Source organism: Pinus tabuliformis, chromosome 8, assembly GCF_031772625.1.
Source record: "Pinus tabuliformis cultivar Carrire ecotype Pingquan chromosome 8, CPIR1, whole genome shotgun sequence".
In the NCBI taxonomy this organism is placed as follows: Eukaryota; Viridiplantae; Streptophyta; class Pinopsida; order Pinales; family Pinaceae; genus Pinus; species Pinus tabuliformis.
The window spans coordinates 483,120,026-483,146,647 of NC_142294.1; the positions used below are offsets into that span (position 1 = coordinate 483,120,026).

Below are 26,622 nucleotides of genomic sequence, written 5' to 3' on the forward strand. Positions count from 1 at the left end.
TATTTTCCATGGACCACTCTTGTTAAGTTGATATCAATGGAATGCTCACCTTAATTTATGTTGCTTATGATAAAGTGATAAGATGTTAAATGTTTAAATCTATGTAAGAAGGTCAGCAAATTCTTTTTTTTTTACTTTTAAAATAGTAGGAAAATAGATCTGTTAGTGTATAATAGATTGAGACTCTAATAATAGGAATCAGGTCCTTACACATGGTATCAGAGCTTTGGTTCAAAATCTGGACCCAAAGCCCATTAAACCCCAAATACCATAAACCCCAATTACCATTAGAATGAGGGCTTGAACCTCCAACCTTGTAGTTGTTAAGTTGTTGTAGTTAACAACCTTTACCCATTAGCATCGCCACCATGGCCTTATTTTCAACACATACAACACCTACCTGCAAATCCGCTGGATTTCCCACTACAGTAACTACACGGCCCAACACCACCACCGATATCAACACCACCCTCACCAACAGCAAGAATTCCTCTCCATCACAAAATCTTCAAAACCATCACTAAAAGAGATCTATTAAGCCCTCCAAAAGCGTGACCACCAAACGGACTCTCCTCCATGATTTTGAGAAAGAACTCACTAGCTGCAAATCCCCATTGTTGTGGCAAAAGCCATTCAATACCCTGGTCGAAGCTTCATATAAAACTGGTGATACTACAGATTGTTGCTGGAGAAGCCTTGGAGTGGGAATGAAGGAGTTGAAGTTAGACATCACATTCCCCATTGGGCAGACCTTCAGATGGAAGAAAACAGGTCCATCAGAGTACATAGGGGCAGTGGGAACTTATTTGTTCACACTCAGACAAGTTGTTACTGATGATGATGATGAAGAAGAAGAAGAAGAAGTTGAGTATTTCATTCATAACTCAAGTGGGTTCTCTCAGGAAGCCGAAGCGTCCCTGAGGGATTATTTGAATCTCGGTATTTCATTGACAGACGTGTGGAAGGGATTTTCAGAAGCAGATTCCAGGTTTGCAGCATTGGCTCCTTACATGGGTGGTGCTCGTTTGCTCAGACAGGATCCTCTCAAGTGCCTTTTTCAGTTTATTTGTTCTTCCAATAATAATATTCAGAGGATCACACAGATGGTGGAGTCCGGATTTGGACCTTGTTTGGGAACTGTTGAGGGAATTGAGTTTCATGCTTTTCCTTCATTGGAAGAGTTGTCTTCGTTCGATGAAGGGCAGCTTCGGAAAGTAGGATTCGGTTACAGGTTTGATTCTATCCTTTCTAGTTATTTATTTGTTTTTTTCCTCCTTCGGAATTGCATCAAAATAGAGTTCCAGGGGCTCCACTACAAATAGCAAACATCATCCCTTTGAAGGCTGATGCCATAAGAGCGAGGGCAGGTCATAACAAAAGTGGAACCCTGATGGACAGTTCAACAACATGTCATGGTCTAACCTTCTAATGAAGAGTTGGTCCTGTGTCAATCCAGTTAGCCAGAGAGCCAACCAACAAGGTACTAGTGAAACCTTTTAAGAAAGGGTTGGTCATGGCTATGTTACCAGAAACCCGACCAGGAGATCTGTTTATTGTTCTGTTTCCATTTCCCCGTTGATATTAAATTAGTACATTACTGATACATTTTATATGCATAATATATTCTAGGAGGGGGTGTCGGTTCATGTTTCTTATCCCCCGAAATTCTATAGCCCTGTTTCTTATTATGCTCGTTTGGTGTTCTGCTTCTTGTTCTGGTTTTTGGTAACATGGGGTTCTGCATTAACCCACCCAGCCAACCATGCAGTAAGGTCCTCATTATCCCGGTAAAGTTTTGATCAACTCTCGAACTAAAAATATCCTGAGCAACCCTTCTGACACACAGGATTGGTCCTGCCTTGCCAACGAACCAATCTCTTGTTGGGCTCCTCATGGGAACCTTGCCAATACAGCAACACCTTGTTGACACACTTTGTCTTTCAGTTCTCGAAATTGATGCTCTGATTACTTGGAAAAATTATCAATTTACATAACCTAAATCGCTTTATCTTGGAAACTTTGCAAAATGGACAAATGACAACTTCTTGCCCAAAATCCTAAACCCAACTGGTAAGCAGGGTCAACATATCAAAACAAAATTGACCTTACAATAAACCGTATGATAACAAAAAAATAATCAAAATTAGTATTGAAGTCAGAGTCATAGTTCAAACTTAAGTCTCAACAGTGCTGCAGATAACAATTCATCATTTCCGGGGTACAGGATTTCCCACATTGTGGTTTGGTGCTCCACCCTGTAACTGCACATATGCCCGTCTTCACACCCCACCCTTCCTGAACCCCAAGATTTCCTGCCCATGGCACTGATGTAGGCTAACTACCAACATTTTGTACCTAGCCCTCCCTCTCAATAATTCAAGTGTCATTTTTTTAATATTTAGCAGCTTTTTTTTTGTGGTCCAGTGGAATGAATTTCAGGTCGTCAAACATCATCACTATAACATTAAGCGACTTCTCATTTTATTGTGGAGAAAGAAGAAACCATGGTAAACTGAGCTCTCTCGATGATTATACTTCAAGGCCTTCAAGCATCATCATTATAACAGTAAACGACTTTTCGTTTTATGTTGGAAAAATAAGGAACTATGGTAAACTGATCTCTCTGGATGATTGATACCCAACTGTCCCATATCCAGATGTAATCTCCCCTCATTTGCATGAGGCCTGTATTCAGTGTGGCATGTGATGTGGACTGAACTTGGGATCGCAATTTGGCAAACACCAAACTTGTTTCATCTGTTCTTGTTATGTTTTGTCTTTTATCATGTTTCTCTCAGAGTGTATCCATGAAAAAGAAGAATTTAGTAAAATCAAAATATGTTTACTGGCAGTTGATTCTGCATTCATAGAAATGTTTCAGGTAGCCCCTGCCATCTCTAGCTCCATTGCCAGACCTTGCCATCTCACTCACTCATTCTTTTTTTAGCAGGCCATTACTATGTTGTATCGTGCCGCAGCCTATTGAGTATTTTGTATTATACCACGGTCTCTTATATGCGTGTCGTGGCAGCACTACCACTGGTTTCTTTCTCTCTATATGTTATTTTTAGCATTTTTTTATGAGATGTGCTTGCAATCCCACATTGGAGTCATATTGACTGTACCCTTCTTCAGTCCCATTGACTTATTTCTGGTCATCAGTTGGACATTAATTAATTTACTTACTTACCTTCAAATTCAGAATAATGTCACTTATCTTTTTTCTTTAATATGTTGATGTCCACAGATGACTAAAGGCAGTCAAAGACACTAGATATCACAACCATAGCATCATGTAATTTCCTCGGGTATCTTCAATCTAATTAATAAACAAAAGGCATTTGGCAAAGTGTAATACTTGCAAATTGTCATCAATCAATAAAATAGCTTTACCAATAGAAAAGAACTATTTGCTATACAGTTGTCAGTGGTCAGAAAACCTATCCTTCCTTATCGACTATTCTAAGTTTGGAACCGACATAAACCTGTCATCTGCAGAAGAATTTGCTGACATGGAGTACTACAGTGCAATCTTGGGTCGAGTCTAATAGTACTTCTTGAAGAGGTTAAAGAAGAGGTGTCTCTTCTCAGTTCCATCACACAAATTTCTATTGCTGTTACTCCTCCCATAAAACTGTACATGCTAATGCTGAGGCCTTGATCGTTGCCTCTTTGGTATATATGCCTCTTTTGGCATATCGTGGCACAGAAGTTTTACTTTCAGCATACATTTTTGTGGTCCAGGATCTGTCCAACTAGTTGATATTTAGGTCAAGCGTGGAGGTGATACCAACATATATTGTGCAAAAATACTGTTTCAATGACCCTGGAGAGCCCTGATGGGGTCATTTTTGCTATGCCTGGAGTTAATGACACCGACTACTCCATGCAAATATTCAATTTTGATGGCAGTGAGCCTGAGGTTAGTTACTATTTTTAATATCTCTGAAATTTGTCAACAGAGAGTGTTCCCTGGAAAAGAGTAGTTTTCGTTCAATATAAAGAAGGATTGATGGCCCTAAAGTTGATTAATATTTAGATGTATAGATTAGAGGTAGCATAGATTGCTACAGATATTGCTTTAGTGAAATCTATCTGATTTGAAGAGGTCTAGCATGTTTATGCGAGGGTTTCATGTTTTAGTTTTGTTATGCACCATAGTATTTGACCGTCAACAACCATGTGGTTAAGATTGTTGTTTGTATTCTAGTTCAACTACATTCTTCCCAGAAAGAAGCATCAATCTATTTTAGTGTTGGTTGATGATAAATCTAAATTAAATTTATAATTATTTTAGTTATTGTGCCATCTGCTATCCCACTTTGACTTGTCAGTTCTTTAATTTTATTCCGGACTTTCAAATTTTACTTGCATTGCTATCCATCCTTAAAGAGTTCTTAATTAACATCTTACATGGTCTCTTCTAAGTAAGGACTTGGATCCTACAAGACAATAATGAGAATTGTGTGGTAGCTAGTCACATTAGCTCGGTAGCTTCTATCAGCCTATGTCATGAATATCAACTTTGCTCAACTTCCAAACTTATTCCTTTGGGTGTTTATAGGATCGATTTTATCTTACCAATTATTCATTCATTAAAATTGATGATAATCACGATATCAACAAGCATGAGAGCTCCTTCTAAAGTCTAATAATGTTCTCAAAACCTACCATGTCCACTATTTATTTACACTCTTCCATACATCAAAGAAGGGGATCATGAATACAAAGGACTTCATGTGATTGCACAACCTTCTATTATCTTTCAAATCCTTATTGTAACACCCTCAATGTCCTGCCTAATAGGAAATTTCAAGGCCTTATTTCTCGAAATATTCATCTTGATATGAGGGTCTCTCAAAGCCTCACCAAAAATAGTCACCCTCATTCGACACCAAATCTCTGGTAAGACATCCAAAACCCAATGGCCCTGTGAGAAAGTTGAGCCAAGGTGTCCCTCCCACAAAAAAAGTTTATGCACACGAACAATTGCATAGCCCACAACATATCATGACTAGTAATTCGTAACACTTCTCTATCACAGCTATACCAAATCAAACAAAACTAGAATATAAGGTAACCTCGACTTTGATTGCAGCTCAAAAAAAAAAAATCTCTTAGCATGGTCAAGCATATTTAGCAGCTACTCAACAGTAATAAGGGGCCATAAATACAAATCACTTTGTGTGATTGCACAAACTTCTAACATACACGTGGGCAGAGTACAATATATTTTACCTAAACTTCATCCTATGAGAAGCTATATTGAAAGTAGAAGGGAATTTAGAAACCAATAATTGAGCATGTGGAATAGAGTTAAGTGACTAGAGGTCTAGATGACTTCACAGGAATTTATGCCTGTTTAAGTGACAGTGTTCTGAACTCAACCAGGAATGAAGGTATAGCTATTCTCAATTTCCAGACTACTCAAGCTTTCAAAATGATTTCATCACAATTGAAGGTCTGACTCTGACAGGAATTCAATTTCGTGACAGCCATATAGCATGCCAAAGGTTCCCTCTCTAATTTAGAATCAAAGTAAAAAGTTTAAACATATGTGGTTGTCAAGGTTTAAACTTTAAACCTCTTGAAAATGTCATGGTATAAACCCTTGTAGTTTCATGACGCCAACTTAGTTTCAAAAAAAATCTGAAATCTCATTACCATAACTTTACACTACCAATTAAATATTTTATCCATAACAATATCAGGGAAAATTCACCCTATAAAATCAAGAACAAGACTGAAATGGAACCTGCAATGTCTTCATAATTTTTCGAGTGCTCTTATGGTATTTTTGCTTTAGATTCTGGGTTTTAAAGTCACCTTTATGATGCTTTTATGTTAGTACTCTGACTTACTTTCATAAGGGAGAAGGTGCTATGATTAATTTCTTAATCAAACTGATTGATTTTCCTAATGTGACAATTTTAATATGAGAATGCTAAAAATACAATTGATCATTTTCCCGCATAAGAGAAATAATTCCTATGCCATACCAGCAAAGAAATTGTTACAATTAGAACCAGAACTCAAAATCTGTAGGTGCTCACAAATAAGCACAAAAGCATCTACTAGAAAATGAAGAAGGGACCTTTTGGATCTAAGGAACAAAAAAAGCAAAATCTCAAAAGAAAGAGAATGTAAAAAGCTATTTAGTGTCAACAACAGCTTGCCTAGACAGTTAAAATGGATAACTAATATAGCCCCTACCATGGCTCAAGTCCTGCCAATGACAAGCCAGTGCTTGTGCTCATGCTTTGGATGTGCGCTAAAGCACACAACAGTGGTTGGGGCTAAGTACAAGTCCTGAGAGACTTTGTTATAATAGATACACGCTACCACCAGCTGCCTCGCTGAAGAGAAACCAATTTGAATTGGGCCAAGGGATCCGCGTAAAGCTAAATATGGGTGTGTTAGGCTCAATCATGATAAGAGGAAGCTTTCTCATAAAAAAGTACTAGTTAGAAGAAATGAATACTTGGCAAGCATAGCACAATAAGGCAAAATTTGTTAGGTCCATGTCTTTTCTCTTTTTGCCCTTGCCCTTTTGCTTATATAGTGGTAGAGATATTGTGCTGCCATGTGCTAAATGCCCCATTCATAACCATGCCCCAAAGTTCTCTTTGCTCGTTAACTTGTTAAGTGGACACATGTTTCAATCATGTTGGTCAATTGCTTTTAGTTGTTTCGTTTTTGGAAAAGCATTGTAGACAAGTTTATAAGCGTTGGGAACTTGTTCACCCCTAGATTTTTGCTTTGGAAAATATTGGTAAAAGAACATTTTTTCATTTCATATAAAGATACTACTCTTTTTAGAAATATTTTCATGATTTGTTCTAATTTTAACATAATTTCAAAGATTAATTGCAGGAAATGCTTAGTTTGAACTTTGGCCACATCGCCCTACCTAAAATGCCTTAGAAACACTGCTCATTGTATAGTACAGCTGGTGGCATTTTCCAAGGCATTTCACCAGATTTCCAATGACATTTTGGTGTTTTTATGGAAGTTTCTGAACCCAGCTCATAAGCAATCAGGGGCACGGTATCCATAGAAAGACATCACCATATTTGTGCCAATGACACTTTCAAGACAAAATAGAGATATGGATTGAGCTATGAAGTGTTTGTCCTTTTGGTAATTACTAGTAATATTAAATGTTTAAAGTAAATTTTGAAATTCTCCTTTCTTACTTTCTCTATCCTTTTGCTGAAATATTTAACATTGCCATTAATTGATTTAGCATATTTGAGAGTGGTTCCAACCTCATTGGACTTTATATGGAGAAGTATAATTTCATATTCCATTCAGAATTCAGCAGATTTAAAAGATTTAAGGACTTTAGGGTTGGCAGGATTGTAGCATTTCCACTGGATTATATCATCCATGGGGGTTTGGGATAGAGATTAGTCAAGACCACCAAGCTATGGGATTTTGCACATGTAATTATCTACAAAAGTTAATATAGACATGGCTTTCCCTCTAAAATGTCAAATATGTGTATCATTTTTATTTTCTTGCTTATTTCTTGCAAGATAATGTGTGTATCATGTTTCCCCTGCGTACCATTTTTTCTTTCTTTTTTTTTCTTGGGTGTGGGGGTGGCATGTTTCCAGGCATTCCTATTTTGGAAACTTGTACATGTTTCCACATTTCATGCAGCTTAGTTTCAAAGAAAAGGTTTAGATTTAATCCTTAGCACTATTTCACAGACCTGTTGCAAAAGAGTGCCTGCCTCTTTACAACAGTAATGGTATTTGAGTACGCCATTTGATTCAATAAATCTTCCTGAATCAATGTTTTCCGTAGCACTTTTCCCACTTATATGGCTATAGGATCTTTTGAATCAAGCAAAGAAACAAAATGTGAAGTCAAGTAAGAGTTCCATTAGGTAATCTCAAGCCTCATCTAGGGGATACAACATGATGAAGATACAATGAAGAATATAGTTGTGTATAAGAAATTCCTTATGTAGGTTTCATACCTAGCCCTAGTGGTGTGATTCCTATATGATGGATTGTACAATCATGCCTTACATTCCACATGTCACGTGCAAGATGTGACCACATTCTTCATAGGATTTTTTTATTTTTATTTTTATTTATTTTTATTTATTTTTTTTTATTTTTTTTTTCAAAATTTTTTCGAGAAGCATGCCCCAAGGTCAATGTTGCAATGCATAACATAGACTTCCTTTAGCTTAGTTAATAGGTTGTAGAGTTATCTTTCAAAAATTTTCCCAAACTTTCACCTGATCTGACCGCTTTTCCTCAACGTGCACAGCAAGGACCATTAGCATCCATGTATAGCTTTACAATGGAGCCAATAATTCATGCCCAAAATGTGTCCCAATCTAAAGAATTTAGTCAATTCTATTTTACATACGAGGGTGGCTTTTAATTTTGTTGATAGTAGATTATCATTATTCTTATTAAAAATAACGTAGATTTTCCATTCGGATAGTAGGAAATTATTCCATTCGTTTAATTATTTCTCATTTGTCTGGTCATATTGAGAGCTGCAATATATATCATGAAATTGTTTTAGTACTAGTAAACAATGATTAAATATATAATAAATTTGAACCTTTTGACATTTAGAGGACATTTCTCTCAATTTACAAAAAAAATATAAAGTATGAAAATCATGTTGGAAATAGTTTCTGATGTTTTGAGTCTTTTATTTTCAAGATTAACTAAATGGGTTTGGAAGATGAAAAACCATCAAATTGGAAGAGTGGGACTTTTATATTCACTAAGGTTTTAAAGAAATTATATGCATAAAACTTATACTAGCACCTTCTAATGGAACTGATAGTGCACTAATCCGTTGCTTGCCATTATTTTGGTTTTGGTACCACCTTATAGCATATCCGGGTTCAAATGCTATTTTCCATGACAGACAGTTGAATCTATTTCAACTCTAATTGTTATTGAGGGGTTGCACAAGGATGCCCATTTTAACGTAGATAGCCACCTATGTTAAGGTTCTATTTTGCAGTTCCATGTTGTTATTTATGAACATTATATACATTTGGTTGGACACGTGAAAATCAATTGATGGATTTGGTATTAATGATGGAAATGTTGGATGTATGACCAAATGTATGACTTACTTGGTTACAATTTATCTAGTGCATGACTTGTCAGAGTTATTGTTGCATCGTATAGGCTTATATAGATATGATTTATCTAATCAATGACTTAGTGAAATTATGATTTATCTGATGTAAGATTTAATTCCAGTATGAACAACAAAAATTGACACGTGGACACTGGGTTTAATAAACATGATGTTTAAGATCATGTATCTATATCTATTTTGTGGTTATATATATGCATGGATGAGAACTAAACTACAGATTGGAAAGAACCGTATGATAACCAAGATCTAACATTCCATTGGGGGAGGTCGAGACGACCGATGAGGAAAGGTACATGTACATTGTTCTATTACATTTGGTATCTACTTGATATGCACTCTTATGACACGAGTAAAATGCAAATGACAGGTGGCAAGACGACCTGACTGGATTATTCGATGACAAGTCCAACCAGCTCTGTAGTGTGGTCCGTGTTAGGGCGTTGACCCTAGTTGTAAGGAGGGGTGGAGGCATTTCCCACCGTGTATCCTCCGAAACCTAGAATCGTGGGAGGGCAGTGGTGGACACGCTCCCCTAGACGTGTGATGACGATTGCTAGTTGCCTGCTGGGGAAGTTAGGTCGATGTATTCGACGCTTCCACCATGTCGGTTTTATCAGTGGTTAGTATGGCCGTTGCCACTGATAAAGCAGCAGAGGATGGATAGGGTGGGAACGGAAGTAGGTCAGGATGGATAGGAGGAAATAGATCAGTTGGAGACTCTTGATGGGAAGTAATGTCATTGTCTGACTTATCAAATTTTAATGCTATAACTCTCTCTGGTTTGCTATGCTTTCAAACTCCTTGTATCTTTTCATTCTAACTTCGGGACGAAGTTTTCTGAAGGAGGGGTGTATGTAATGCCCCACTTAAATCTTATCCTACAAATTTTGTTAATGTTTACATTATCTAAAAATATTGAGAAATATTGGTCTAATATAAAATTCATGATTTCCATTATTCAAATTCCCCACTTACCTTCTCAAATTGAATATTAGGTAGGATATGGTCTCCTTCCATTATTTCAAAATATATGTATTCATTTCACATTACCCAATGTACCCTCACATTTACTAAGGAGAAGACATGGTCCTCTCCATGTAATTACATCTCACATTCCCCAATGTACCCTCACATTTACTTGGGAGAAGACATAGTCCTCTCCATTTAATTATCAATATATATATATTCACCTCACATTCCCAAATGTACTTTTCAGATTTACTTGGGAGAAGACATGATCCTTTCCCATTAAATTCTCAATTTTATATTCATGTCACATTTCCAAATGTACCCCTAGCTTACTTGGGAGAAGAGAAGTCAATTGTAAGGATGGATGAGAAGTTAATGACATTAATGAGAGGTGGTTAAGATGGAGAAGGGAAGGGGGGAGGAAGAAAAGGGGGTGGGAGTCTTGCTTAGGATTGTGGGGGTTGGTTGTGATTGTTTGGCCTTGTCATGATTTTGGGAGACCTTGGAAACCTGTGGAGGTTTCTTGGGTTTGAGAGGAGGAAAGTATCATTATCTAGTTTTGCACATTCTTCTTGAGGACACACTATATCTGGTTGGACTTGGGCACGGAGGGCTAGGAAACCTGTGGAGGTTTCCTGGGCTAGGAATTTATTTCCTAGTTGGCTGGGAGGTAAATCTGGTTGGGTCGGTGAGAAGGAGCGTTCAGCATGAGCTATAAGACAAAGGTATCATCATCAACCGCCGGAACAGGTATTTTCCATGGACCACTCTTGTTAAGTTGATATCAATGGAATGCTCACCTTAATTTATGTTGCTTATGATAAAGTGATAAGATGTTAAATGTTTAAATCTATGTAAGAAGGTCAGCAAATTCTTTTTTTTTACTTTTAAAACAGTAGGAAAATAGATCTGTTAGTGTATAATAGATTGAGACTCTAATAACAGGAATCAGGTCCTTACACAATCTTGCACATTTTGATGGCTTTCATGATCACTTTCTGCATATAAGCTAGAGGGTAGAATTTTCTTTTGATTGCAGTAATGAAATCATTACAAGAAATAGATATCTTATCGTGTTTTTTAATCTCCTCGTGAGTCTTTCATTCCCACCATACAAGTGTTGCACCCTCCATTATCATGGAAGCTAGTTGAATCTTTATGTCATCCTCTTGAAGGTTTTGAATCCTATAATAGACCTCCAACTGACGAATCCAATTATCAAGCTTCTTTGCGTTCACTTCACCATTATACATGGGCAACTAGAATTTAACATCAAGTTTTAAAAAAGGTGATTTACCATTTCCTTTTGAAGAATGATGATGAGTATGAGTAAGGGTTGTGTTAGTGGAAGAGTGTGAAGATGCTTGTGCAGAAGAAGATAAAGAAGATGGTGGAGAGGGTGAAGGTTTGTCTCCATTCCTATTACCTCCTCCTAAAGAGCCTTCTCCTTTGGGAGGTTTGGAAATTTCTTCTTGCAACCTGTTATTCCTCTCTTCATAGAGGACCTTCACCATCTCTATCATATCAAATAAAGCCTTTTTGAAGGTCTTCTCATCTACTGTCATGTTTGTAGGTTCTCCTTCATGAGACATGATCTCTAGAGTCTCAACTGCAACTTGAGGCTGAACTGGTGTTGAAGATTGTGGCAACCTTGCTCTTCTTCCTCTTGACCCAGCTTCAAGGCTTCCAACCAGCTTTCCTTCACCTCTTTTGATTTTTAACCTTGTAAGCATGACATAAACTTGCAAGCAATTAAATCCTTCTTTCACAAAACAAAACCTAGTGCTCTGATACCAAATTGATCTGATTTAGAATATTAGTTTGCAGTGCTAAGATCTTCCTCATATTATAAACAAAATTATTTCATTGTGCTTAAGGATTCATCAATTTTTGCAAGTAAAATGAAGAGTTTTTATGTTAATTTTATGAGAAATTTAACATAAACCAAAAATTGAACAACATCATAAACATGTAGAAAACATCATAAAAAACACATTACAACAAGCACATGATAAAAGAGTTCACCCCTCTTGGGCTACATCTCCTTGGTCTAGGTTCCAATGGCTTGGGCCTCTCTATTATGCTCAAAAGTGTAAAAATCTATGTTTACAATGCTCAAATGCTTCTGAAACCTACTCCAATCAGTCTAGAATGTCCAAAAATGGCTATCTAGCCTCTTTTTGCATCCAATTTGGTGAAAAAATGAAGACGTTATGACTTCCCCTTGTTCTCCCATTATTTGCTCCACAAATTGCCCCATTTCCAACACAATCGTACAAATTAGCCCCAAAAACGCGCTAACTGGGTGAAAATTTCACCGCACAGTGGGCCATAATCTATCAACTGACTGTCTTATTGCAAATTGCAATCGACAAGGACCGGCGGGCTTAAGATTTGTGTACGTGGCGGGCGATTATGCGATTGCGATGTGGCAGACTCAACAACACTATAAACTGGAACTGATAAACATCTCGCATCCGAGAACTTATCGCAAATCTCAGTTCAGCGGTGAATCGACGGGTAATCATAATGCAGTACTATGTTTTCCTCCGGTGTGCAATTTTGATCTGTGATCCATCGCATCGTAACTCTGGGTATTATAGGGCTGATTTTCCGTAATGTCTTCCCTTTGCCCATGTGCGATTGTAATCCATTGCATCGCGCCTTCGGCCGATTCTTGAAAGCCTTCCCGCCTGCCTTATCGCATCACACCTTGGCTATTCTGGGGTCGATTTTTAACGTCGACACACTTGCGATTGCGATTTGCAACATGCAGGGGCCAATGGTGACTTGCCACTTGGTGCCTCCCTATTCGATGAAGGACCTTACCACATCATCCATTCCTACCATGTGTCCAAGTCAAACTTAAAGTTTGACTTGTTCTAACTTTTGCATATGATCTCGGATTTGAGTGTCATTCACACTGTTGGAATCAGAATGACGAGCTCTTCAATGTGAAGCTAAGTTTATCAAGATTCCGATAATTTGATTTTTGAGCTAAGTTTGAGCACTTTATCACCATGTGAACCCAAATTTTCATTATATTCAAGAGGGAAAAATCCTTAAATTCCCATACTCGTGGAAATTTTAAAACTCGAACATAATTTCTTCATAATCAATGGATTGGTAAAAAATTGTAGGTCCCTTCCAAATAATTATTTAGTTAACCAATCCTTTATAAAGTTCCAGCTTGGCTAGAATCCTATCCATTTCCATATAATCTGAGTCACAATAAGAATTTTCTTTTTCATAGAATAGTTATAAAGCATTTGTTGGGTCCCTATAATACTAGTGATTACCTCATTACTATTGTAGTTATACCCCTTATTTATATTGTTGTACCCCTATTACCCCCATATTGTTATTTCTGTGCCCCTTAGAATCCCTCTATTGTTATTTTTGTGGCTTTATATTATTATTGTTAGGTCGGCTGGATTATATTGTGACTCCTTAGACTCGTATATATAGAAAGGAGGTTTTGTCATTTGTATCATCCAAGAATTGTTCATTTATGTAATGTAAAGGAGGTTGCCCCCTCGAAGAGGCTGAATTCTAAGGCGTGGATTTATCTTTTCCATCTTTTCTTGAGCTGGTTTCATAACATTTGGTATCAGAGCTTTGGATTCTAGGGTTTCGCTGCTCCAAACAGACCATCGTGGCATTTTCGTTATAACTTTTTTTCTGTGACGTTTCAGAAGTCTCAAAAAAACCCCATTTGAGAAGAATTGGTGCTGAACCTTGGGTCTGCATTTCAGAGCTTTTGGCGCGATATTTTCGGAGATATGATCTGAGGAAGATGGCCTTTTTGCAGACTCTTGAATTACATTCAAAACAGGTGACCTGAGGAAAATCATCATAACTCTCTCTCTGAGGATCGGATCGAAATTTTGTAAAAAGGTACAGAAAGAGGACGGACTGTAGTTTCTTGCATGTGTGTTTCAGATTCAAAGGTTGAAACAGTGACTCGTGGCACGTCGTACAAGTTTGCTCTACTGAACCAGTCTAAAAGCAAGTCACTGTGGGAGATTTCACATAACTCTTCCTTGGAGAATCCAATTTGGCTCAGACTTGTGGCATTGGAAAGAGGACACAGAAGGCTACTGCAGGTAGCAAATTCAAAAATGGATGATTCGAAATTACAGAGATACATCAGATTCAATATCAGGCTTCTATAAAGTGAAAAAAGGTGTGTAGTTTTTTTTTAAATTTTTGTGTAAGCTTGGTTTAACGGAATTCAAAGGGCATAGTAAAGCATTATTATCGGTAACTGATGCCCCGAGGAAAGAAAATGCAAACACCTAGTAAGGAACCTGAAAGCTCTAGCATGACTCATGAAGAAGAGAAAGAAATGCTACATGATATATCAAAATTACAAGAACAAGTGCAACAAATGTCACGCTCACAAAAGCTAACAGAAGCTAAGATAAGTGGCGTGGAATCTAAGATAAAGGGCATGGAAGCTAAGATGGATGATTTGAAGACAGATTTGAAGAGAGACATGGCAGATTTGAAGATAGATTTGAAGACAGATATGGAAGAATTGAAGAAGTTGCTACAAGAAAGTGTCACTAATGGTGAAAAGGTAGTAAAGGAAACTCATGATGAGAACAAAAGAAATGTTAATCATGATACCATAGACGCTAATGTTGGATCGAAGACTCACCATGTTCCAAAAATCGATATGAGGAAGTTTGATGGCAAGGATCCCGCCACATGGATATTACAGATGGAGCAATTCTTCGATCTCAATAATGTGCAAAACACACAAAAGGTACGTATGGAAACTTTATATTTGGAACCAAATCAGTTTGTATGGTATCAATGGCTTTGTTCTCGTAAACAATTTATCACTTGGGCAATTTTTACGGAAGAATTGATAGCACATTATGAGGATACAAAAAGCAACACTTTTTTTAGCCAATTGATAAGTCTCAAACAAAAGGGTTCAATAATGGAGCACATTGAGGAGTTCCAAAAATTGAACATAAGGGTAAAAGATATTCCAGAGGAGCATAGGATTGATGTGTTCATAGGGTCTTTAAAGGATAATATCCAACATGATGTGCGCCTTTGGGAACCTGATTCATTAGAGAAGGCATTCAGGTTAGCAAGAAAAATGGAAAGCAAAATTATGGCAACTAGGAAGCATACCATTCACAACTATAAAGACGGAAGTGTTGTTGCCCATAGTCTTCCACAACCTACAAGGTTGACACCACAACAATTGGAAGAAAAAAGAGCAAAAGGGCTTTGTTACAATTGTGATAGCAAATACACAAAAGGTCATAAGTGTGCTGAGAAGAAATTATTCTACATAGATTGTGAAGAGGAAGAAGAAAAGGAGCAAGAAAGGTCAAAAGAAGAGGATATATTCCAGGAACAAAGCCTAGATGAAGAACAAATAAATCCGACCATATCTTGTAATGCATTGGCGGGAATTACCACTCCTCAAACCATCAAGATAGAAGGACAAATCAAGAAGAAAAAGGTAATAGTGTTGATTGATTCAGGAAGCACCCACAATTTTATTCATTGTAGGGTAGCAAAAGAATTGAATTGCTTCCTATATCCAGCACCAGAGTGTCAAGTGATGATTGCAAATGGAGGAACAATAAATTGTTCTGGAAAGTGCCATAATATCAAGCTATCCATGGGAGAATATGTATTGACTAGCCCAATGCTTTCCATTCCAATGGGAGGTGCTGATGTTGTACTAGGAGTCCAATGGCTACAATCCTTGGGTACAATAGCTTTTAATTTTCAAGAACTTTTCATGAAATTTTCTGTGGAAGGAAAGGAAGTTGAATTAAGGGGTATTGCAGGGAAACCAGGAAAGATAATCAGCTCTAATGGCATGACAAAGCTTCTAAAAAAGGAGCAAAGAGGTGTAATTGCACAATTATGTTCGCTAGATGTTTCCACATTGGAATCATCTATTTCTCCAGATCTCCAAAAAGTCCTGGACAATCATTCCAAGGTATTTGAGACTCCCAAAGGTCTCCCACCTATGCGTGATCATGATCATGCTATTCATCTGATTCCAGGAAGTGTTCCTCCAAACATCAGGCCGTACAGATATCCATATGTCCAAAAAAGTGAAATTGAACGTATGGTTGCAGAAATGCTAGAGGCTGGTATAATTCAACCGAGTCAAAGTTCTTTCTCAGCTCCAGTAGTATTGGTGCACAAGAAGGATGGATCATGGCGCATGTGTCCAGATTATAGGGAGCTCAACAAGCTCACTATTAAAGATAAGTTCCCCATTCCTGTCATTGATGAATTACTGGATGAATTGCATGGATCAATTTACTTCACCAAGTTGGATCTTCGTTCGGGATATCATCAAATCAGAATGAAGATTGAAGACATTCCGAAAACGGCATTTAGAACTCATGAGGGTCATTATGAATTTTTGGTCATGCCTTTTGGCCTTACCAATGCACCTTCAACATTTCAAGGTTTGATGAATTCAATTTTCAAACCATTCCTTAGAAAATTTGTGTTAGTATTTTTTGATGATATACTAATCTACAGCAAGTCTTGGAAGGATCATGTTGAACATGTTGACAAGGTGCTACAACTATTGGAGGAGAAACAATTATATGCAAAAAGATCCAAATGTTTCTTTGGAGTCCAGGAGGTGGAATATTTGGGTCATATTGTATCTCATGAAGGAGTTAAGGTAGACCCTAGCAAAATTAAAGCCATTAAGGAATGGAAAATCCCCACATCCATAAAGCATCTGCGAGGATTTCTTGGGTTGACAGGGTATTATCGCAAGTTTGTTAAGAATTATGGGAGAATAGCAGCACCTCTAACAACATTATTGAAGAAAGATTCATTTTCATGGACTCCGGAAGCAACAAAGGCCTTTGAACATCTTAAAGAGGCAATGTGCCAAGCACCGGTCTTAGCTACACCGGACTTCACAAAAACCTTTATTGTGGAATGTGATGCTTCAGGAAATGGAATTGGTGCTGTTCTAATGCAAGATGAAAGACCCATTGCTTTTGAAAGTCGTCCAATCAAGGGAAAGTTTTTAAGCAAAGCTATTTATGAGAAGGAAATGTTGGCAATACTCCATGCACTTAAGAAATGGCGACCCTACCTAATGGGAAGACACTTCAAGGTAAAAACGGATCATGATAGCCTTAAATACTTTTTAGAACAAAGATTATCCTCTGAAGAGCAACAAAAGTGGGTCACAAAGATGTTGGGTTATGACTTTGAAATCATCTACAAAAAAGGGAAGCAAAATGTGGTGGCAGATGCACTCTCAAGAAAGGATGAGGATGTGGAAGCATTGTTGTGTGCCATTTCTATTATCCAACCAGATTGGATAAACGAAGCAAAGGAGGAATGGAAGAATGACGAAGAAGTGTGGGCACTTATTCGAAAGCTACAACAAGATTCCAGTACTTCTGATACATTTAGCTGGCAAAATGATTCGTTATGGTACAAAGATCGCTTATACCTCTGTAAGAATTCCCAGCTAAAACAAAAGATTCTTATGGAATTGCACACTTCTCCCTTAGGAGGGCACTCAGGATTTTTAAAAACTTACCACAGGGTTAAGAAGGAATTTTTTTGGGATGGCCTTAAATCAGATATTCAAAAGTTTGTGGCGGAATGTTTGGTTTGCCAACAAAATAAAGTTGAAACAATTAAGACACCGGGTCTATTACAACCTTTATCCATTCCAAGCCAACGTTGGGAGGAGGTTTCAATGGATTTTATCACAGGTTTACCCAAGTCTGAGGGAAAGAGTGTCATCATGGTGGTAGTTGACAGACTTACCAAGTATGCACACTTTTGTGCATTATCACATCCATTTAAAGCCAGTACAGTTTCTACTGCATTTATGGAAACAGTTCAAAAGCTACATGGAAACCCAAAGATTATTGTAAGTGACAGAGATCCCATTTTCACTGGAAATTTTTGGACAGAATTATTTTCTTGTCTTGGTACTCAGTTAGCTCATAGCTCATCTTATCATCCTCAATCTGATGGGCAAACTGAGATAGTAAACAAATGTTTGGAAGGATATCTTCGTTGCTTTGTATCTGATAAACAGACACAATGGGTCAAATGGTTGCCTCTGGCTGAATGGTGGTATAACACTTCCTTCCATACAACAACAAAAATGACCCCATTTATGGCACTTTATGGGTATCAACCACCATCAATCACATCATATTTAAGAGAAAATTCTAAGGTTCAGGCAGTGGAACATCACATCGAACATCAACAACAAGTCCTCCAACTCTTAAAGGATAACCTCGTGTTGGCACAAAATAGAATGAAACAACAGGCAGATCAACATCGCAGTGAAAGAAGTTTTGATGTAGGTGATTGGGTATTCCTACGGCTACAACCATATAAGCAAATGTCCCTAAAGCAAGCTAAGAAGGATAATAAATTATCACCAAAGTATTATGGTCCGTACAAGGTGTTGGAAAAGATTGGTACTATGGCATACAAATTGGAGCTTCCTGCAGCTTCTCGATTGCACCCAGTTTTCCATGTTTCATGTTTAAAGAAGGTTATAGGCGACAAGCTCCCAGTTCAAACAATATTGCCAGAACTTGACGAGGAAGGAAAAATTATATTGGAACCGGAAGCAGTCACAGAAACAAGAACTCGACAGCTACGAAATCGATCAATTTCAGAGTATCTTATCAAGTGGAAGAACTTATCCGCTGAAGATTCCACATGGGAGGATGAGAATTTTATGCAGAAGTATCCAGAATTGCTCAAGCGTTGAGGACAACACTTTTTTGAAGGAGAGGGGCATGTTGGGTCCCTATAATACTAGTGATTACCCCATTACTATTGTAGTTATACCCCTTATTTATATTGTTGTGCCCCTATTACCCCCATATTGTTATTTCTGTGCCCCATAGAATCCCTCTATTGTTATTTTTGTGGCTTTATATTATTATTGTTAGGTCGGCTGGATTATATTGTGACTCCTTAGACTCCTATATATAGAAAGGAGGTTTTGTCATTTGTATCATCCAAGAATTGTTCATTTATGTAATGTAAAGGAGGTTTCCCCCTCGAAGAGGCTGAATTCTAAGGCGTGGATTTATCTTTTCTATCTTTTCTTGAGCTGGTTTCATAACAGCATTTTTATTTCTTGAAAGCCTCCTTAAATAAAAAAATTAAGGGAACCCATAATATGATGGCCCTGAATGAAAAAACAATGGGGTGGGTTGACCGAGAATAAAAATCCAAATATCATTTTAAGGTATAGGGGCTGCATCCCCAACTTTTATCTCTTTTAAGTAATCTTGTCTACATCTGTTGTAATCTTGAGACTCCAAGCTAGCCATCCCTTCACCCAAACCAGCTATGAGGAGGGTATCCTAACAAAGGCCCAGAAATTACCATTGTTAGATATTTTATGGTGTTTCCCCATAAACCTACAATGGCTGAATCCTCTCCATTCTATCCTGTAGCTTAATATCTTCCCCCAATTGTAAATTAACAATCTCCAATTAATGCTTAATGCATTTACATAATTTCCTTGGTTTTCTTGGTCATATCGGCCACAAACCTTCCCGATCAAAATCCATATAATCAAATGGGAAGGCATCACTCATAAGATCACTAGTTAGCATCAAAATGTTGAAGCACTAAGTTGGAGTATTCCCACACCATCACTCTTGCCACAATATAAAGAGCGGAGCAAAATTGACATCAAATCGAAAGGTACCAAATAATTTGGATTGAATGTGTGGATAAATACTCTGGTTTCAAGGGAAATTTCACTAACGGTTCTGCATGCATAGAACAATCTCCCTAAGACACAAAATGTTTCAAAATTTTCTTGGCTAACACCATCTTGATCTAGCTTGATTACATAATGGGATTGATCGACAGAGCCTAACATATATCACACAAAGATACCAAGTTGCAAATTTGGTTATTGGCTTGGGCTCTAGTTAGTTCTCCTAAGATGGCTACCATCTCCTCTTCTAGAGGTTGGGACCATATCTTCATGGACAATATTGAGGGAGAGTTAAGACCATAAGGATTATCCATTGGGTTGGACAAGATGTACTGGCCCTTTAGTGAATAATTAGTTTGGAAAATAAACTAAATCTTCCTCCATAATCATTCTTCATGGTTTCAAACCTATCACTTGAAAACCCTATCTCAATGACCCTTAGGCCTATGTAAACCTTAGGCATCTAGTGCATTCCCTGAAAAGCCATGTCAATTTCTTCTCCCAGCTCAATCTACCATGCCCTCCTTCAAAAAAAAAATCTATGATTATTGTTGCATGATTATGGCTAGCATTTCATCTCTAAAACTCTAGTCTTTCATATGATACACTCTACAAAATCAAAGAAATTTTTCTCTAGGGTTAGTCTATCAACATCATTTTCCTAGATCATGTCTTTTGCTACATCAGGTCAATATTTGCATCATATCCTAACTAAAAGTGGTGTGGTTGGTGGTTTCCACTTGAATCCATCCATACAAGATCATATCTACCATCAAATCCACTACACAGAGGCTCTTCTTAGTGACCTTGTCTTCTTACTCTCATTGAGAAAATTTGTTATGGGAACTACTCTCTCAGTTAAACTTGAATTTGGAACTCCAAACTAATGTGCTTTATACAAATATTAATTTATACACTCCAACAATCTCTCCATGCATCTAGTATCGACACTATCCCACAACAACTCTCTTTTGAGCTGGTATTAATGACAATTGGCCACATATCAATGTTGTGTTCAATGCTCTCTTGGATACTTATACTAGAGTTTCACCTAGGGCACAATCTCTAGGTTGAACATTCCACCACACACTTTGAGTCATAGTTGTAGTTTCTTATTAGGTTTTTATCTAATGCCTCTGGAAACAAGCTTAGATTGCACAATGTTCTACCTCACCAAATCTTACAAGGTTCTTTCAACTACCACTCTATTTTTCAAATATTGCTAGTGCGCTTGGATTTTGAGGATTTCATTATGTAGGGAAACCAAGGTTTGAAACTCATGGTATTAAGGAGGATATGCCAAAAAAAAAATCGATGATGTTAGGGATGGTGTGGCCCAAGCTAGGTGCAATCCTTGGGTGATTTAATGGCATAGATGCCCCTAGGCCATGGTTTTAAACCATGTGATAATGCCACAAGTCATAAAAATGTTAGAAAAAGAAAAGAAAACAACTCAATTAAGCAATATTAGATATTGAAAGAGAGAAATCACTTCAACTTTTGGTCCAAACTCCTCTAAAAAATTGTTTTAATGCACACATGTACCAATGAGAAACTTGCCTTTGAAGTGGAACTTACAAATAAGTGCTCATATAAAATACATACACACATACATAAAGGGAAACAACTAGAACCTTAACCCTTAAACCCTAACTACAACATCACTCTTCAACTTACTGGAGTCCAGAGTCTTCTTCTTCGCTACATCATTAGGTGCAAACTGATAGTACCACAACACATCATCCTTGCAGAGTTTGGAGCTCAACCCTTTTGGCTTGAGACAGTCTTCAAATTGGTTTCATTCTTGCATTGTGTCCAAGGCTTTGCATACTTGATAAAGAGTATGGGCTGATATCCTTACTTGGAATATTGCTCTTCTAAGACTATTGCCCGTTCTACTCCCTCATGCCGAGCTAGATGTTGGTTTACAGGAGTTTCAAATCTCTTAGAGTTAGTGGGAATTTAGTTGGATTATCTCCCTCCTTTATGATATTCCTTAGATGCTCCTGGTCACCTTTTACCTACAAGACAAGAGCTAAACAAGATCATTAAGGAGGAAATCTACATGCGGTTCATCCAGGTCACCTAAGTCAAGTCAATCCCTTGAGAGGGTTGTGCCCAAAGATGGCCTTCTACGTTGAACACTTCTTGGAGTTGAGAGGTAGGCTCATTGTTTGACCCTAGTATACATTTCACCACTGGATGGATGCTCTTCACATTCCTCTAGGCCAGTTCAGAGTAGGTTATCATAGACTTAGGGTAGAGATGAACCACCAGGTGGATAGAACAAACAAAATCTGCCAGGTATGCCATTTATAGGAAATGGAGACCCAGGTGCACTTCATTCTTGGATGCCTTGTCTACTATGAGATCAGAGGAAGGTTTCATTGCTTATTCAAAGATTCTTAGACTCTCACCGATTTTTTCAGGTATCCTGATTAGAGATGTTTGGCCCTATATATGCAGGAGGCTCTCAGCTTCTGAGCGCATATTCTTCAGTCTCCCATTAGACCAGACCCCACACAGAGGATCACCACATTTTTCAGGGTACTACCTTCAGATAGGGGCACTAAGAGATCGATTGATACCAGTACGTATCCAAACTCCAAGATCAATGAGGATCTGTGGGACCTCACCCCGCCACATGAGATCTCAACAGTGGATCCATCTCAGATTCGTTCCTATGAGACAGACTAGGTCCTCCAGCATTTAGCAGTGCGCGAACCCCCCCAGGAAATGATTTAGTGGATAGTCTGCACTTGCCACCAACTCTTCATTGGGCCAATAGACTTTGTTGATTTTCTTCAGTGTTATTCATTCAACCACAGATGTTAGGAGAGATGGGTATGATCCTCAGACCTATTAGCTCCTGGATCTTCTCCGCTAGGGCTAGATGTTGATTTATTTCATGAATTGTATCTTTTATATGAGACCGTTTGGTTCTCCTGCTTTGTATAAATATCATTGTACTCAACAATCCCTTCGACCTACTTTGTGGTCATTAGTTGGACATAAATATAATTATCTTATCTTATCTTATCTATAAAATGTATATGAAGATCACATATTGGATGGATGTGGATAATCTTTTCTCATCTATTTGCTATAACTATCTAAGAAAAAATGTTTAAAATAAATTTTAAGAAACTACAAATGGTTATGTATTCTCTTACCAGAATTCTAGTTCGGGGTCATCGAAGATAGTTTTGACGGTGTGACTATCATTAAAAAAACATATGCTTAGATTGTATGATTTTGGGTGGCAATGATGGTGAATCCAAGAAAACTTGTAATATATATTTAGAATGTAATAGATCCCATGGTAGTTCATCAACAATCCATTGTCACTGTAACTCTCGTTATTAGTGTTACTTACACCTATGATTCATAAACTTGAGAATGCAACAACTATGAGCTAAGTACTAGAGCTAGCAATACCCATATACCCTTTTTCTTGCTCTTTTATTCTATTGAACCCTGATAATAGATGCATATGATGATATATTGGAGTAGTGAACAAAACGTGAATGCTTAAAACAATGAGGTACATGTCATTCATATATTGATTCAATGTTCAATTGGCAATATAAAATGTACAATCATGTTGAACGTGCAACATTGGATTTAGAATGTAATAGGTCCCATGGTAATTCATCACCAATTCACTCTCATTGTAGCTCCCATTATTAGTATTGCTTACACCAATCATTCATAAAATTGAGAATGCAACAATTATGAGCTAAGTACCAAAGCTAACAATACCCATAGACCCTTTTTCTAGTTATTTTCTTTAATTGAACTCTAACAAGAGATGTATACGATGATATGTTGGAATGGTGAACAAAGCATGTATGGTTAAAACAATGAGGTACATGTCCTGCATATGTTGATTCAATGTTCAACTAGTAATATAAAATGTACAATCATGTTGGGCAACAATTTAGTGATTAAGTGATGGTGATCTAACTATGAAATCATGAGGAGATTTGGGGAAAAAGTCAATGCAAGTAATGTCGATAAGCTGTTGGAAGACCTCATTCCTAAGGATTTGTAAAAGCTCAAATTAATTGAGCCCATATTGGTTTTTGAAAGGAACTATTTCCAATCAAGTGGTGTCAGGTCACCACCACTCTTCTCCATTTTTAGCATCTTTATGTATATTATGAGAGGATTTTTGTGTAAAATCTGAGAGTAATGAAATAATAAAGGTCATCATGCTAAGGAGCCAAGCATAAGGTGATGGTAGAGCTTCCCTTTGAATATGACTTTCTAAGGGAAAGGATAAGATATAGCCCCAACTCTTGTGAGAAAGAAAAAACATATCATTTCATTGCACATAATGAATTGATTAGCATAACTAGAGTCATGGAGGAAGTGAAATTAAAGGTGCTTAAGAACAAGGTTGTTGATGAAACCAAAAATCATTGCTCAGTGATTGATATGTTGTAAATAATAACATTAGTAGATATAAGATCAAATGTGGGCTTTGTTCCACAATAAGAAGGAAAGGGAAGTGAAAAGAATTAGGACATTGTCACCACAAAATCTCTAAAGATTTGGTAGACAAAATATTGTGGTTGATGGGGAATGGAAGAGCAAATTGATGAGGCAAACCTTGCAAGAAAGTGAATGGACCGTTGACATTGATCATATGTATCAAATGGCAAAGACACCTAGAAGGTTACTACATAAACCTCATATATGATCTGTCTCGGGAATGAGAACACATTTTAACAATAATTGGTATAGACAACTAAGTTTTGAGCCTTGCACATATCAATAACAGATAGACATCGATGAAAGAATAAATTTCAAAAAGAGATAAACTAAAAATGGTTATCCCAAACCTCATAGCTTAAGACAACTAAGTTTTAAGCAAATGCACTAATAAAAAAACATGCTTTTAATAGAGTAACAACTATATATAGAAAAATACATCATACTAAAATATAAAGGAAAAAAGGTAATAATGTTATTTTCATATGACTATTAAATTAAAAAAAATATTGAATTTAATAATTTTTAATTTAACTTATTAAAAATAATAACATATAAAGAATAATTTCCCCTTAGTTATAAAATTGTTTATATATACAAAGTCTGAGGCATTTGTTGAATGATCCAACGATTCCAAATCAATGATTATCGTAAAAGATAATTTCCCCTTAATTATAAAATTGCTCATATATACAAAGGTCGGATACATTTGTTGAATCACCTAACGTTTCCAAATCAATGATTATCATAGCATCAAATCCATGGAACACTTCAATACATCACCCACAGTTTTATGCGGCCCAGGATCCCTGAATGCTCATAAAACCCTAAACCTCATCTCACCACCGACGAAACCTAACTTAAAAAAAGCCCTAAATCCTCACTTCTGGTATTTCCAAAACATTTTGCCTCCCCCGTGCCCCGACCATCTACGGCGACATTCATCATACATCCAGTCCGGCGGGCTCTTCCAGGTAGTTTTTTCTCTGTTTCTTCTTTTAATTTCACCAAGGGTACGCTTTAATGTGCGATTTCACTGTAGCAAACATAATGTCTATTCAGCGAATATGGAAACTTTTCATTGCGGACAAATTCCCACTAGTATCCAATCGCGTATCGATCCCAACTTCGCTGTTAAGTCCTCTTGCAATTAATGCAAATCCCCACATTAAAATCGCCAAATTCTGCACGGAAACAACAACCCCACCCCCAGCTCCACCAGATGGAGGCGTTGTCACAGATTTTTTCATCAATAAATGCGGTATGACAGAGAAAGAGGTTTCAAAAGTTCTTTAACATTACAAGGGCTTGCTGCATAAACCAAGCCGGGATTTGGAAGAAGGTTTGGATTTGTTAAGTGAATGCGGTTTGACCACCCTTGCTCAGATTCGAAAGGCGGTCCGTTGCAACCCTGGGATTTTCTTATATAAATCCAAAAGGGACTTAAAGTCTAGGCTCAGCTATCTAAGGTCTATCATCAACAAAGAGGATATCTGCAAGCTTCTTTATACCAAGATTCTTGATCAGAGTGAGGATAAGCTTAAATCTGCGAATTCAGTCTTGCAAAGATTGGGTATTGAGGGCGATGCATTATCAAAGTTATTGGCAAGGCAATCCCGTCTCCTCATGTATACAGAGGAAAAAGTTATGGAGTCATTTAAAGTGGTGGATAGTCTTGGGTTTGCCAGGGGATCCAAGATATTTGGGCACGCATTGCGTGGGTTACTAGGAATGGGAAAAGAAAAGATAGATCGAAAACTGCAGTGTTTGAGCAGTTTAGGTTTCTCCGAAAAACAAATTTACAAGCTCTCAAGGCGGACGCCGTCGATTCTGGGGCTTTCAGAGGAAAAACTGAAACGGAATGTAGATTTTCTGGTCAAATCACTGGGGCTTCCATTGGATGATATTGTTAAATATACCCTTCTGTTGACATGTAACTTGGAGAGGAGGATAATCCCTCGGTATAGAGTAATGGAGGCCTTGAAGTCCATGCAACTGTTGAAGAGAGATAGGATTTCTCCACATATTGTTAATTACACAGAGACAGTTCTTGGAAAAGTATGTTAATGGGAATCCCGAATACTCCTCCGTCATGCGGGGTATTTACTATGGAGAGAAAGCTGTCAAAGTTGATCGTTGACAAGGAGACTTGCAGTGAGTGAGCTTCAGTCAAAAGGATTCAACGGAAGTTGTGAGCAGCTTTGATCAAAATGAGATTTCATTCACTGCCTTTATTTTTGAAGTCTTTTTGTCATGCAGAGAATGTAACAATTTAT

The 26,622-nt window shown here is 37.4% G+C and overlaps 1 protein-coding gene across 1 annotated transcript; it reads left to right on the plus strand.

Annotated features, from left to right (window-relative positions):
* Window positions 1-368: 368 nt before the first annotated feature.
* Window positions 369-26,413, plus strand: LOC149236177 (uncharacterized). Its single transcript, XM_089368797.1, has 3 exons — window positions 369-428; window positions 528-1,231; window positions 25,801-26,413. Exons 1-3 carry the CDS (start codon window positions 369-371, stop codon window positions 26,411-26,413), a joined length of 1,377 nt encoding a protein of 458 aa, XP_089224923.1.
* Window positions 26,414-26,622: the final 209 nt, after the last annotated feature.

Bases quoted from the DNA above. Each gene is read 5' to 3' on its own strand.
- LOC149236177 (XM_089368797.1), top strand. From the start codon at position 369: ATGGCCTTATTTTCAACACATACAACACCTACCTGCAAATCCGCTGGA. The intron at 429-527 runs GTAACTACACGG...CATCACTAAAAG, and splicing joins CCGCTGGATTTCCCACTACA to AGATCTATTAAGCCCTCCAA. The intron at 1,232-25,800 runs GTTTGATTCTAT...CTTAAAGTCTAG, and splicing joins AAAGTAGGATTCGGTTACAG to GCTCAGCTATCTAAGGTCTA.